Source organism: Pelophylax lessonae (assembly GCF_965119305.1).
Source record: "Pelophylax lessonae genome assembly, chromosome: 3".
NCBI lineage: Eukaryota > Metazoa > Chordata > Amphibia > Anura > Ranidae > Pelophylax > Pelophylax lessonae.
Window position 1 is genome coordinate 555094246 of NC_138770.1, and position 15533 is coordinate 555109778.

A 15533-nucleotide genomic window follows, 5' to 3' on the forward strand; every position below is an offset into this window, starting at 1 on the left:
CTTGAATCCCTTCCCTTTCCTGGACTTTCCACAGTTTCAGGGGCACATTTCTTTGTGTCTATGGAGGAATTTTCAGCAACCATCTCAGGCTCGTGCGAACAGCTCTTAGGAGTTCTCTCTTTGTTGGAACACCTGGGATGCAGAGATGGACACTCTTCCTCTTCTGAATGAGATGTCAAAGGATTATCCTTTTGGACAAGGATGTCAGTCAGGATCAAGAGTCCTCGTATGAAAAGCCATCTCAGGAAGAGACTCAAGGTCCTGGGATGTCGCAGGCACAGAGGACCACAATTGGTTGCACGGTCAGAAAGCTGCTGTTTCTGGAATCCACTTCTCCAAAGGTCACTGGATTTAGGCACTAGAAGCCACCAAAACTCCCCAAATCCTTTCTTGAGCATCCACATTGGCAGGAAGTTGTGTATGCAGATTAGCCTTGTGTAGAGATGGTATTTTCATCGCCAAAAAAAAAATTCACTCAGCAGTACCAAATGAAGAGGAAATTCTCCAAAAAGTGGCGTACTCCAGCGATACTCCTAGATATTTTTTACCTCAACAATACCCTGACTTTTTTGGTGGATGTGGTTTTAGTCTTTTATAGCGGTATTGAACTCAAAAGCAGAAATACATTATATTGCTACTTACTGATTCTTACATGTGGTGGCTGCATTTGTTTTTTTAGGCTTTCTTTCTATTTATTTTCACCTGATGATTTGGCCAGTAAGTCTGATGTTTTTCCAAAAAACAAGCTGTTCTGGAGCTATAGCAATTACAGGGTTGTGACAAACCATTTACTACTATGTAAAACATTTATCTCAAAAGGAAAAGACTGTAACTGCTTATAAAGTGTTAGCGGGGGTTCATCTTCATTTTTTAGTGTACCAAAATCTGTATGATGATTTTGGGTTCAATACCATTTTAAAAATACTGTGGATAAAAGGTTGGAAGCCATCTTAAAGCATCCTTCCCTTTGCAAGGAGCAGCTCTGCAGATGGCGGTAGCTGTGGGGGGCATCTGTCAAGAGCTCTAAGTGTGGACAGAATGTATGCCCTGGTCAAGGGAATCCGATCCTGTGATTGAACAATATCTGGAGTAGTTTCCAGGGGCCTTGAGATTCTCTGTGGATGCCTTGGAGGATTCCATTCACCAACGGCATAGACTTGGCATTAGCTCCATCCATATAAGGAGAATCCTGAAGCTCAAATGCTGGTCTCCTGAACTTCTCTGTAGGAATCAAATTAAGTGTCTTCCTTTTGAGAGCATGCATTTGTTTGAGCATTGCCCTCCAATTTCAAGTGGTGTCGATAAAGGTTTCTGCTTGAGGGTGCTGGCTAAGATGGTCTTTGCCTTCAGTGCAATTCTGTATACTCCAGGAATTTGCAACTGAATATTATCTAGGCTTAAGACAAGAGTCCACAGTCTCTGGAACTGCTTATGATTCTGAATCCGAAGTCCAGATCAGCTTTGGAGATTTGGACCTCTTCCTGGATGTGGGGAAAACTTTCTTCTTCAATAACTTGGAAGGTTTTGGCGAGGGTTGCCAGCCTGACATGCTGGGGTGGTGTTCTGTAGAACAGGTTCTTTCAAGGAACATATTCAGTGAAGGAACAGACCTTGCTGATCAATATCTTGTAACTTTGGGCTATTGCTCTGTCTCTCCAGCACTGGTCCATTTGCCTTTGTGGTCTCCTGGTTGAAGTGCAGTCAAACATTGCCATGCCGATATAATCTATATATCATCAAGATGGGAAAAGAAGCATGCGCTGCTCAGTAACAAGTAAACATGATCTTATCTTGTCCTAGAAATACATAAAAGAACACCAGGCCAAAAGCAAAGAGTCCAAGATAATTTTAACAGTCATATATACACAGCTAACCCATTTCTAAGACAACACTACTGCCCCTTTCATCAGGGCTACAAGAGTAAACCTAAAACATAGTCTTAATGATTAACAATTATGGCGGTATATGCGTACATATGAGAATATACCACAAATTCTAGAACATTTTTCCAGGAGACAGTGCACTGTCATGCATGAATACAAGCCCACAACACAAGCTACTACTCCTAGTTCCTCTCCCTGTAATAGTTGAGGCGTCGGCCTGGGCCCAGTTGCCTGAGAGTAGTCACTGCCAGCTTGTGTTGTGAGCTTATGTTTTTATGAAGGCGGCGCTTGTCTCCAACACACTCTCATTTAAAACATAAGCTAACAGCTACTACTGTAGTAATCTCTCTCCTCAGATCAGCAGTAACCCTTTTTACAAGTATATATTGGTGTGGGCTGGTGTAGTGTAGGCATTGGCAGGGGGAAACCACATTGGATACAAGGTGAGTGAGAATGACGAGAAGGCGGGGCTTGTGTTCTGCTTGTGGAATTGCCCATAAATTGGGCTTTTGCTTAGGGTAGACCTTCAGCCAGCAGAAACAGAAAAAAAAAATGTGCTTTTACAGCACAATGCAGCCATTGATACAGCCCTTGACCTATGATGTACTCCAAGTAAAGGATTTACAGGTAAACCAAAAATCTCTGAGTATAAACACCATGTAGTTGTAGCATATTGGCTTTTTAAGGTTTTTCCATTTTTGTGTTTTTTAACCATCTATGATATTTCCCAAATCTGCCTTTTACAAAGTTTTTACCTCTAAGGAACACACAAAATAATTATAAGGTCTCAGGCAACCCCTTCTAGAATTAAGATTGCACCTATAGCTCACAGTACATTGGCATGATCAGTAAACAATGTAAAGTTTTCAATAAAATAATAAGAACATGGCATACCTGGAGTATTTGACACCTAGGCCAAAAAATTTTTAACACCCACCTGCTTTATATGTCTAAAATATTTTTTCAGCTTTTATCTATGCTTGGCATAAAATAAATATATAAAAAAGAGAGTAGGAGCAAAAAGGGGATAGTGTGGTTTTGTGCATTGTAACCATCACATTTATTGCTATGGCCCCGTGTCTGCTTTCTCCTCTTGGAAGTTTGCTGTGTAGGTGATCATCTACTGCCTTTCAATGCCGTTTACAATCTCAATGTGTTTCAACAAACCCTCGTAATAGCAGTGTGTATCTTTAATAAAGTAGTGAATATGCTTGCTCTTTCATATTTTTGTTATTGTATTAAATATATTGATTTGTATACTAGCCACTAGAGGGAGCAAACATTAAGTTCCGTTCAGCAATAATCTCTCTCAGGGAGTGAAGACTGCACATAGGAGCAAGGTTTTTTTTTGTAGCAAAAATTTAATTGACTTTTATCAAGCTGTTTTGTATTTCACAAACATTGCAGATACTACACAATACCTTTTAACTTTTACCTTTATTACAGGTATATTTGCCAGCTCTCGTGTGCAGTATGTTTCTGATAACACACTAAGGATTGTTTTCTCCAACGCTGACCCATCCATTGTGATGACCTACGATACAGTGCAGGGTGCACATACAGTATGGGCCCTACGTAAAGTCAAATCAGAAGTAAGGAGACTAAAATTGTGTGTGTGTGTATGTATGTATATATATATATATATATATATATATATATATATATATATATATATATATATATATATATATATATATATATATATAATGTATGTGTATTGAAGTTTGAATTGTGTACACAGCTGACTGAGTCAGAACAGTAAATTCAAGAGGATCTTCAGTCTTATTAAAAAATGTTAAAGCCAGCAGCTTCAAATACTGTAGCTGCTGTCTTCTAATAAATATTCACCAGTCCATGAATCCGGCGCTGTCTCCACCCAGGTAGGTTCTTTACCGATCTTCAGGTTTCCAGTGCCGCCATATTGGAAGTGGGAAGCCGGCTGTGACATCCTGGTGTTGTACATCTGGCTTTCCACTGAGCATACGCAAGTCGAGCTGCGTTTTCTGAATGGCCCTGAAGCCTCCTGGGACAGTAGATTTTCTCCCTCGCTGCTCTTGTGCAGACAGAACGCCCTGTATAAATTCAAAGTTGCTCTTGCCTGAGCCTGCACAGGGTTGATAACTCTCTCCCCAACTCTATGTGACAGCACTGTTGTCAGAAGTGACGAAGGGTAGTTAGTGTACCTTTTATACTCGTAAGTACTGGGTATTTTTTTTTTTCACTCCCAGAGGCTGAACAGAGTGATGGGCTGATCTTGACACTGGGATCGATCAAAATGGTTATCAACCTTTTCAAATTGGGTAAATGGTTGATCACTATAATTGAGGTACAGTTTTTGAGACCTAGTATACACTGTTTTTTGAGGAAACGTGGCAGGGTCCCCAGTTTCTTTACATGGCATTTAGTAGTAATGAGCTGTATTGATCCATCCAGTGGAACCAGGTCTTCCTGAAAATTTCATTTAGGATATGTAACAATAAGGTAAGGTCCTATATTTGCAAAATTTCCCTCTTGCATCAAATAGATGTTTTAGAAGGGAGTGTATTTATTTATTTCTTCTTTATTGGGAAGTAAGAATGCTGATGGGCCTTACCCAAGGTTTAAATCAATCAGTTTTACTAATTCCCAAAAATCTTGAAGGCAGTGGCAACTCCAGAATATATGCTTGCTTTAAATAACTTTTTTTCTTTTTTTGGACAAACTGGAGAGGGTTTAGAACACCTGTCAGGTTTTTATTGCTGTCTTTGCCCATGCCCAGATTCACCCTCTCAGTTTGTCATGTTTACAATTATCATTGAAAATGAAGGTAAAGGAGAACCCCAAGTTTTGGTTTGTCCCCACAACAGTAATAGAGGGGAAATTTTCCAATGAGGACAATAGCTCTGATGACAACCAGGTATTCCCTCACTTTGGAGGGGTTTTCTCTTACTGCCTGTTTTGGCTATGGGACAGGACATGAAGGGAAATCTCCCCAATGGGACACAGATGGCAAAAGAAAACGTGACAGGGGTTATAATCCTCCCTTATTCTATCCAAAATGGAAAAAAAAGTTTTGCCTTTAATTCTACTTTAAACTTTTGGCTTTTTTTGATTGTCAGCTAAAGGCATGTGTGACAAGCTGCTGAAAAGTGTTACAAACCCCTCTGGATTGATTATTTAGAAAAACTTGTCATTAACTGAGATGGAGCAGTAGGTTTTTCCTAATACAACATTTCACATTTATGTGTCAAGCATATCAGTTTGAAGTTTTGGGCGTGTTACAGTAGCAAGTGGATCACTGTGTGTTGTTGATATACAGGAACAGAATGCAGTCTTAAAATATCCAGATCAACTGGGCACACCACAACATGGAATAATGAACAGCTCTCTGACAGCTCACCTACACAGTGTTTCTAAAGGAGAGTCACCAACGGCTTCACCTTTTCAGAACTATTCATCAATCCACAGCCAAAGCCGTTCAGTGTCCTCCCCCAGCATCCATTCTCGTTCCCATTCTCCTTCTATTTCCAACATGGCTGCTCTGAGGTAAAGAACCAAAATAATACATTGCATTGGTCTTTTGTTTTGTTTTTGCAGGGCAAAAAAAAGAAAGTTAAAATATGTTTGCTCTAATAGTTTTTGAGTGTTTCAACATGTCATGTTGACTACAGGGCTGTGATGACCCTTTCTTCTTCCATGGAGCAGACCGAAATGTACTTATTACATTATTTTACCTGTCTGTTTACAAGTGCCTCCTCATATATATTTTAAATGTAGACACTACTGCTGCAATGATATTTACTTGCTTCCAGGTCCGAGCCAACTGGCTGCCCTGCTGCATTCTGAATTATGGTGGTTGGATGCTCGGCACTGGTGCATTCAGAGAATGCTTTGCATTTTCTCAGTTATTGCAAAACATTCTCTGATTGGATGAGATGGAAAGCGTGACATCACCAGCCCGCCTTTCCACCTCATCCAATCAGGAAACACTTTGCATTCCTTCAGAAAACGCAAAGCATTCTCTGAATGGTGCCTGTGCTAAGCATCCGACCTCCTGTGTTCACAGTGCAGCCGAGCAGCCTCTCAGAGTGGGACCCAGAAGCAATTATAGATCACTGGAGTAAAACGGTCTTCTGCAGGGATTTCCATCTATGGTATATGCATAGTTACATTGGTTCAAGCTGGACAATGTAACCTATGTAGTAAATATCCATACCAGGAATTCTTCTTTAAAGAGACTGTATCTTACTAGAAAAATCAAAAATCTACATTATATAAATAATAATCTGTAGCTTAAATTGATTTGAGTGGTTGCCTTTTTTCTTTTAAGGGCTGACACAATAACCTGGTAAAATTTTTTTTTTTTTCTCTCCTCTTCCTTACAGCCGCTCCCATTCCCCGGCTTTAGGTGTGCAATCCTTTTCCGGTGTGCAGAGGTTTAATTTCTCCAATTACACCCCTTCACCAAAGCGGTTAGGAGTATCTCATTCCCCAAACAGTACTTCCAGTGATTTCTTCACTCCAGAAACCGAACCCATTGTCCCTGAGCTCTGCCTTGACCATCTGTGGACAGAGACTATTACAAGGTAACGATGTGCAGAGAATCTGGTTGTCTTAATAGATATATAACATATTTATTATTTGTAAAAAAAAATGTTTATTTTAGAAATAAAGTACTACAACTAATACTGTCTTTCATTTGTTCTCTAAGCACTCTGGCATTTCTAATAAGACATACTGGCATTAACTGCTGGCTTGTGGATTTGTTCTTCCAAATTGAGATTCCATCTAGAGCTGTATGAATTGGGAGCAGGGAGTGTCGGGTACACATGGGCCGAAAATGATCTGGTTTAGCAGGAATTATCAGACTTTCATTCTGTCACAGCGAAAGAGATCCCTGCATCACACACCATTGTTTTTGAGGTTTTTTTTTTTTTTTCATTCGACCTGCTGGTTCAACAAAATAAAAACTGTTTGTGTGTACCCAGCTTTAGCCTCCCCCAGTGATGAGGGAGCAGGGGCAGGGCTGAGCCGCACTGTGTGTGTCAATGAACATGATGGCACACGACAAAGAGGAGGAGCCTAGAGCATCGGTGGGGACCCGAGGAGGATTGGGGCTGCTTTGTGCAAAACCGCTGCGCACAGCAGGTATGTATGTTTGTTTATTAAGAAAAAGAAAAATTCCATCACAATCCCTATAAGATATGCATAAAAATTGCAATCAGCAGACCTTAGAGCACCATCTACTTGCTGGTGTAAACTAAAGAAACAAATGTTTACATTCTTATGCAAGAATGTAATAAAAAATAGATAAATACCCTATATGTGACTAAATTTAGCAACATTATATTTTTACAACATTTCTTTAACTTTTATCATTAAAAGCAATCCTGTAACTCCAGTCTAGCTTTGTCTAGGCTGAGACGATGTCATCAGCATCACTAAAACCTCCTCTCCCCAGTGATCAGACTGCAACATTTTAACTTTTGTAGTAAGGTTAAGGCTCCGTTCACATGTCAGCGTATGGATCGCGGGCAGAACCGCCACGGTTCCGCCCGCGATCCGGAGATTATTGCAAATCGCGGGACGCCTGTGCGTTGCCCGTTGATTTGCAATAGCCCCCCAAGCGCTGAGCGATGTTGCCGCGATTTCCGCCTGCCGAATCGCGGTAACATCGCGCAAAAAAAAAAACCGCGGGACGCATTACGCCCAAAAAAGTACAAGAGCTTCTTTGGAGCGTATTGCGTCCCGCAATTTTTTTTGCGCAATGTTACCGCGATTCGGCAGGCGGAAATCACGGCAACACCGCTCAGCGTTTGGGGGGCTATTGCAAATCAACAGGCAACGCACAGGCGTCCCGCGATTTGCAATAATCTCCGGATCGCGGGCGGAACCGCGGCGGTTCTGCCCGCGATCCATACGCTGACATGTGAACGGAGCCTTAATGGCCACAGTGGAGAGAAAAGCAAATGCATGCATTATCAGAGGAAGTACTGCAATCTTTGTGAGGTAAAAAATACCTGCAAGTGTTACCCTGCACATTACTTAGCATGTGTGCACTCAATATAAAAGTAGATCTGAAGTTAGGTCAAGCCAAACACAGTCAAGGTGGATCTCAAACTCAACCTTGTTTATCACTTTTGATGGAAGAAATGTCTCAAGTTGCAATCACAATCTTTTTGTAGTATGGAAAAAATCTACTTACTACTTTGCAGCATGCTCTGTCTAGGGCCAATTTGCTCTGAAAAACATTGATGAATGAGGCCAAAGGACTCCAATATTCTCCTGCTTTGATACCCTGCCTCTGCAGTGGGCAACCAGTATTCGTTGTCTGGGTATCGATATCTCCTCCAATGTTAAACATTTCTGTAAACTGAACTTGCTTCCAGCATTACAATGAAGTAAGCAAAGATGGAAGGCCTGGTCCCATTTGCCGCTTTCTCTTATAGGCAAAATCAACCTTATTAAGATGAAAATTCTCTCCGTTATACTTTTATATTTTGAGATGTTCTATATGGATTCCAAAGTAATTATTTAGGCAATTAGACTCCCATATAAATGAATTCCTTTGGCAATCCCACCCGGCCAGATTTAGTAAACAGATTTTACATAGACCCTGGACACAATGGGGGCTGGCTTATCCAGATCTATATACTTTATTATTTGGCGGCCATGCTTACATATGCCCATGCCTGGCTTATTACTGCGGATACTAATATTCTCCCGTTTTCACATTCACAGGGAAAAGAACTCACAAGCCACTAAAGTATTTATCACCACTGACCTGTGTGGACAGAAGTTTCTGTGTTTTCTTATAGAATCCCAGCACCAACTGCGGTAAGGATTTCTTATGCATTCCAGAGAGCTTGAATATAAAAAAAGAGAAGTGGGGCCAAAGCTTTTTATTTAGTCATACTCCTCCTCTGCGTCACTTAGTTTTGCGCACTCCTGTGACATCAGTCAGTTGACATCACAGAGCCACTCCAGGCTCTGGAAGGATCCCAACCATATTATTGGGATCTTCCCAGCTGCTTGATTGACAGCTGGCTCCAGCTGAGAGCCAATGTAAGTTGCGCCTGTCCCCTCTGCAGCCCGGCTTGGAAATTAGCGTTAGAGTGGCAGAGCGGAGAGCAGTGTCTGACAGCCCTTTAACTCTGCTTGCAGAAGACCAAGAACTGAGCAATCGGTAGTCATGTGATCACTCAGTTCTCAGTCTTAGAACCAACAAGGAACAGCTGCAGCATCACACTGATTCTGTAGGATAGAGTTGAGAGTATGTGTGTTTGTTTTATTATAACCCCAAACTCTTCCTTTGTAGCTGAACTTTAAGTAAATATAATAGAAAAATGCAGTTACGAATGTACTTGTATCGTTATACGTGTTTGTAAATCCATATACTGAAAAGGAGAAGGCGCTGTTACACACTATCAGCCTGGAATATATTTCCCTCCCCTCAAAGGATGGGTGTAGTGGATGGTCTAAACCATAAAACAAAATTGGACTAATAAACGCCTAATGGTCCCTGGGGGCTTTGGTGAGTGAATTTAGTTTTCATTGGCATGTGGTGGAGCACTAGGAGTATTTACAGCAAGCACGGAAATTCATATTTATAAGGATATATGGACTTTATTCATTTTTTTTATACTTTTTTTGATATGTCAAAATTCTCTGGATTTTTTATAATCGGTCTGGAGCACTAATCTATTTCATAGATATCACACTCACTGGACATTCACTTTTGTCATTGCTAATTATATGTTGAACTATTATTTTAAAATGGGCACATAAGAATATTCCTTTACGTAGAGTCACACATGTGGAATTGTGTTAAAACTGCACGGTTTGTGCAGGGGCGGATCCAGAGTCTAGTCTCGGGAGGGGCACTGCCAAAAAATAGGGTGTTGCTTACAGAACAGTTTTTAACGTATCATACAGTCATAACCTTGTTTAAAATAGTGACACGTTTAAAACAATGCCACTTCCTCTCAGTGCGGAAGAGGTAGGGAAGTATAGTGAGACCTGCCAACCACAGTAATTAAAATGTTAAGGCCAGCCGCGACAGTGGCTGCGGTCTTAACACTTATCAACTTCACAGGAGATCTTTATGCTTTCCCCGCGGGTCTCGTGATGGTGGTCTCCTGATGCGCTATACTGTAGCTCTATATGGGACTCCTTCCCTCTACCACACACCATGGCAAAACGAAGGGGGAAGGCTGCTACAACGCACCTCTCCATCCGGGACTCATGCTCCTACAGCAGGGGAGGCCAATCTTTTGAGGAGAGAGGAACACTTTAGCACCTTGGTAACCAGTCACGGGCCACAATGAGCGGAGAGGGCAGATGACAGGTCCATGTCCACTCATCATATGCAGAGCAGACACGGACAAAGCCCTATCTACTCTATGGGCCCTCCGATCTGCCCAGACAGACGGATCCCCTTCTGTTTTTTAAGTGGATTGGATTGGGGATAGGCGGGTGTAAATGGACACAATCCGTTTACATCTGCCACTATAGAGGTGAATGGAGGGTAAAATTGTGTCCACATGAAAAACAGACAGGCTAACCTGATTAGACCGATTGTGTGAAAGGGGGTGCCTGAGGCTACTTTCACACGGATGTAGTTTACCTGCACCTCAACTGACCTCAATCTTCAATTCTTCCTTAGGATTACTGCAGGTATCGCTGGCTGCTGCGGTCCCAAAGGCGGGTATGGCTGATGGCTGCTGCTGGCTGTCCTACTTGGCTGGTACTGCTGGTGGGTTCTGCTGGTAGGTTCTGCTGGCTGGTACTGCTGGTGGGTTCTGCTGGCTGGTACTGCTGGTGGGTTCTGCTGGCTGGTACTGCTGGTGGGTTCTGCTGGCTGGAACTGCTAGTGGGTTCTGCTTGCTGGTACTGCTGGTGGATACTGCTAGCTGGTGGGTACTGCTAGCTGGTACTGCTAGTGGGTTCTGCTGGCGGGTACTGCTGGCTGGTGCTGGTGGGTACTACTGGCTGGTACTGTTGGTGGATATTGCTGGCTGGTACTGGTGGTTACTGCTAGCTGTTACTGGTGGGTACTACTGGTGGGTACTGCTGGCGGGTACTGCTGGTAGGTACTGCTGGCTGTTACTGCTGGCAGATATTGCTGGATGTTACTGCTACCGGGTATTGCTGGCTGTTACTGCTGGCGGGTATTGCTTGATGATACTGCTGGAGGGTATTGTTTGATGTTACTGCTGTAGAGTATTGTTGGATGTTACTTCTGCCGGGTATTGCTGGATGTTACCGCTGCCGGGTATTGCTGGATGTTACCGCTGCCGGGTATTGCTGGATGTTACCGCTGCCGGGTATTGCTGGATGTTACCGCTGCCGGGTATTGCTGGATGTTACCGCTGCCGGGTATTGCTGGATGTTACCGCTGCCGGGTATTGCTGGATGTTACCGCTGCCGGGTATTGCTGGATGTTACCGCTGCCGGGTATTGCTGGATGTTACCGCTGCCGGGTATTGCTGGATGTTACCGCTGCCGGGTATTGCTGGATGTTACCGCTGCCTGGTATTGCTGCCGGGTACTGTTGGTGAGTTCCCAACCCACCATTCCTGAGCATGATCAGCATGGCAGGAGCAGTGCTGGAGGAAGCAGAGCCGATGCTTCCTTTATAGCTCCGGCTCCTCTCACAGGCGGAGGCGGAATGCATTTGATATCACTCCGCCTGTGACAGGAAACATCGCTCTGCTTCCTCTAGTGCCAGCTCTGCTATTTATAGTGATGCTCGGGGATGGTGGGTCGGGAACCCGCAATCTGGGTTTACCGACCCGCCATCCCAGAGCAGGAGGGAGAGAGTCTCTAATATTTTCTCAGGGGGAACAATCCCCCCCCCCCCCCGGATCCGCCCCTGGGTTTGTGTTGATGCTATTTTGTCACGGATATATATGCATATGCACTTGTGGGTAAATGTGCAGGACCATAGTACAGATAATACTATTGTTGCAAGAGTTTTATATACATTTTTTATACAATTTTATACAAATATTAGAATTTATTAGTCCAATTTCGTTTTATGGTTTAGACCCTTCACTACACCCATCCTTTGAGGGTAGGGATATATAGTCCTGGCTGATAGTGTGTAACAGCGCCTTCTCTTTTTCAGTATATGAATTACATTTTTTTGGCTTAGGCCAGAAGTTAAGAGGCTGCAGTTACAGGATTAGGCACTTTTATTGATGGTATTGGCGCTGTTTTAGGGTATACAGAGATTTTTTAAATACAACTAATGGAAGTTTTACAATTGTTTTTTGATACCAGTCTACTGTAGCAGCACTTAAACCAGGAAAAGGAGGGTCAACACTAGGGGCCAGTCTAGCTCCGCTGCAGTCATGACAAGAAACTTGTTGACAGAAAGGGAAAGCAGAGTGAGAAGATGGGGACAGCCTTCTACTGGTTTCAGGATCTTCCACTATCTAGATTGGTTGAGCAAGAATGATAAAACTAAACCGCTCATTCGCACTGGAGTTCATTCTTTCCAGCACCAATATATGCTGTAAATGTAGGCTGAGCTGTGCATGCGCAGCTCAGTATGCATTCTAAAGAAAATTGCAAACAGGCAGGTACATTTGTTTTATTAAATAGGAGGCATTGCAGGCCTCTCCTGCAATAAAGAACATGCCTGCTCGCAGTTTTTTTTTCCAGTTTAGTTCTGTTTTCGTTTTTTCTTTGAGTTCAGCTTTGAATAGCAAATTAAAAACTATACTCCTATTTGAAAAATAATAATAATGGACCTCTCACATCGGTGTGCTTTTATAGTGTACCTAACATATGCTATGCCAGCATAAAGCTCAACACCTCCCACCATTGTGCATTTTTTTCTTTTTATACGTTGATCCCCTAAAGGCAGTCTGATAAATCCTTGGATCAACACTTTTTTTTTTTTTTTTTTCAATGCTACTGTAGAACCATTTTCTGCAGAAGACTGTATCACAGTTTTCGACAGTAAGAAATAATGTCTATAATACAGAAGTTACATTTCTTTACTTCCAGGTGTAAAACCTAGTACACATGATAAGATCATCCGTTTTTTTTTTTTTGCATGCTAGGCTCTATATCGAAAATGAAGAGGTTACTAAAGTGCAAAAGTCCTCATACACCCGAATAAAAATTCAGAAGTGATGTAATGTTTAGTGTTGTATTGGTATTGTATTTTCAGACGTAAACTGTACTGATTAAATTACTAATGATCAGATGTGTACAAATGATCAGATTATCATTTCTGATCGTGTGTACGGGCCTTTGTGACTTTTGTGGCATCTTTATAAGCATGATGCTGAACAACTATATAATGTGTTAAAACTCTCAGGGGCTCGTCCAATGCCGAACAGACAGCATTGTCAAAGCCACGATTTGGGTAATTCACATGGATGTTTTACATACCCTTTAAATTATTTGCTGATTTCTATATTTTAGTTTTGCCTCTTTCATAATCGCTGCTGGGAAGATGGGTTTTTATATATTTAAATAACTGAATTGCCTACAATATTTCTTTTCTTCTCAGTATGGTAAAGTTTGAAGAAAGCAACGATAAATCACAGCTAATCTTTGGCTCTGTTAGTAATATCTTTGCAAAGGATGCTGCGCCAGTGCAGGTAATTTCAGCTGCTTTTCTGCTAATAAAGACATTTTAGATTAGCTGTCATAAATTTCTGCTTCATTCTGTATTTTTTTTTCAGAGCATTGACACCATGGTGATACTTGAGAACAATGGGAACTTGGTTTTATACACAGGGGTGGTTAGGGTAAGTGTTCATATATTTTTTTTTTTTTCAAATACTCATCAGTCATGGGTCTTTACACTTCATATTTAAAAATGACATTGAGATGTATACTCACATTCATCATTTTATACTGCAGGTTGGAAAGATTTTCATCCAAGGACTGGCTGCCCCATCACTTTCCATGTCTAATCCAATGCCTCGCCCAAGTACCCCACTGGAAAGTGTTAGCACCCCTACGAAGCCACTGAACAAGCATTTGGTCCCTATGGATGAAATGGTATTCTGCTTCTATTTTAAGATATATGTAATGTGTATTGCATGAGCTATGCTAAGTTGGTTTCCTGTCTGATTTATTTTTTCATCTTATAATGAATGGTTAGTCAACTGTTTATCACAAAACCACACCCATATTGCCTGCACTAATATTGGCCCTATTGTGGGAACTAACTTAAAGTGGTTGTAAACCTCAGACTTGAAATATGAACAAAACCTGTCCCTCTGTAGTGTGTACTTGTCTCTGCTTCATTTATCTGCTATCAGCATGAATTCCTTCTGACAAATTTTCCTGACACCAAGAGAAAAATGGTGACGGAAAAGGACCTCCAGGTGATTGACAGCTTCAGGTCTTTTCCTGTGTGCTGTGTGAAGGGGGGGTGAACCTTTACTCCAATTAGCTCTCAGAGCTCTGCAGAGTGTTACTTCAGCTTTCCGTCCCCTTTTTTTATGAACTCTAATACAAGCTTTAAAATTGAGAACTTTGAATGGATGTAGAGAAGAGAGGGCAAAAACAAAACTGTATATCACTCTAACTCCTCACTAATAACTGAATAAAAGGGTATACTTCCGGTCAGCAGTGCTTATGTGTATATGTGTCAATATTTTAGTGGGATCCAGTCACATAGTGTGTGGCAAAATGTTTTTTTTTGCAAAACAGCAATTTTGCCATGTGGCATCTCGTTGCTCTATTTTTTCCTTCTACAATTATTATCCGCCTGATAAAGCCTCTTTTTAGGAGGGCGAAATATGTTGGGTCTTTTTGTTTTGTTTTTATTCTTGTCACTTCTGGGCATTTTTTAAAATATAAAAAACTAAAATTAGGGGGGAGAATGGGAGCATATGAGGTGAGACTAAACGTTTAAATCTCTTACTGGGAGACATCTAACCACACTTACCTCATATGAAAGCAATCTCTCTGTGGCGCAAGCTGTTTTTAGACAGTATTGTATTTGCAGAGACATCAACTTAGCAGGGAAGATATGTTTACCCACAGAGCATTGCTATTGAGGCTTTGTTGTTAACAGTCTCCAATAGGAAAAATATACTATGTGACTGTTCCCCACTGAAATATAGACATAAACTTACAGAGTTAAAGCGAAGCTAGGCGGACCAAAGGTGAACCCTTTTATCCAGTTAATAGTGAGGAGTTGGAGCTATATAGTTTTTATGTTGTACAGATTTTTATTTTAATGAAGCTAATGTGCTGTTTTAAAAGGACTAAATAAAACACATGGCGTATTTTCACATATGTTTTTAATAAAAATGAAATAAAAGTTATGTTTTAGGTCCAAATGGGTTTGGTGTTTCAAAACTGTTTATCTTTGGATAGTATGTGGAATATTTTGAAACGGCCCAGTTTTTACTGCCGCATTCTTCATTTGGGATCTCAGGACAGGAAGTGTGGGAAATATTCTTTAAAGGAAGTGCAAACAGCATTTCTCTTACGTCCTCCGACAGTCGTCGCCTCTTCATATTCGTCACAATGGGGTAATTGACCTTTCTCCGTAGGAGTAGCTAGCCGACGAATATGAAGAGGCGGCGACTGTCGGAGGACTCAGAGAAAGGAATTTTACAGGTAAGATTTTACAAAAATTCAGTTTCTCTTACGTCCTCCGACAGTCGCCGCCTCTTCATATTCGTCACATAT

The 15533-nt window shown here is 41.5% G+C and overlaps 1 protein-coding gene across 1 annotated transcript in view; it reads left to right on the forward strand.

Moving 5' to 3' along the window:
• ANAPC1 (anaphase promoting complex subunit 1) overlaps positions 1–15533 on the forward strand; it is a 239017-nt gene that overhangs the window by 13635 nt on the left and 209849 nt on the right. Inside the window, exons 7-13 of the mRNA XM_082251927.1 lie at positions 3330–3475; positions 5182–5408; positions 6248–6448; positions 8604–8699; positions 13390–13480; positions 13565–13630; positions 13746–13886. Of these exons, the coding sequence (XP_082108053.1) occupies positions 3330–3475; positions 5182–5408; positions 6248–6448; positions 8604–8699; positions 13390–13480; positions 13565–13630; positions 13746–13886 (968 nt within the window). The remainder of the gene's footprint in view (positions 1–3329; positions 3476–5181; positions 5409–6247; positions 6449–8603; positions 8700–13389; positions 13481–13564; positions 13631–13745; positions 13887–15533) is intronic.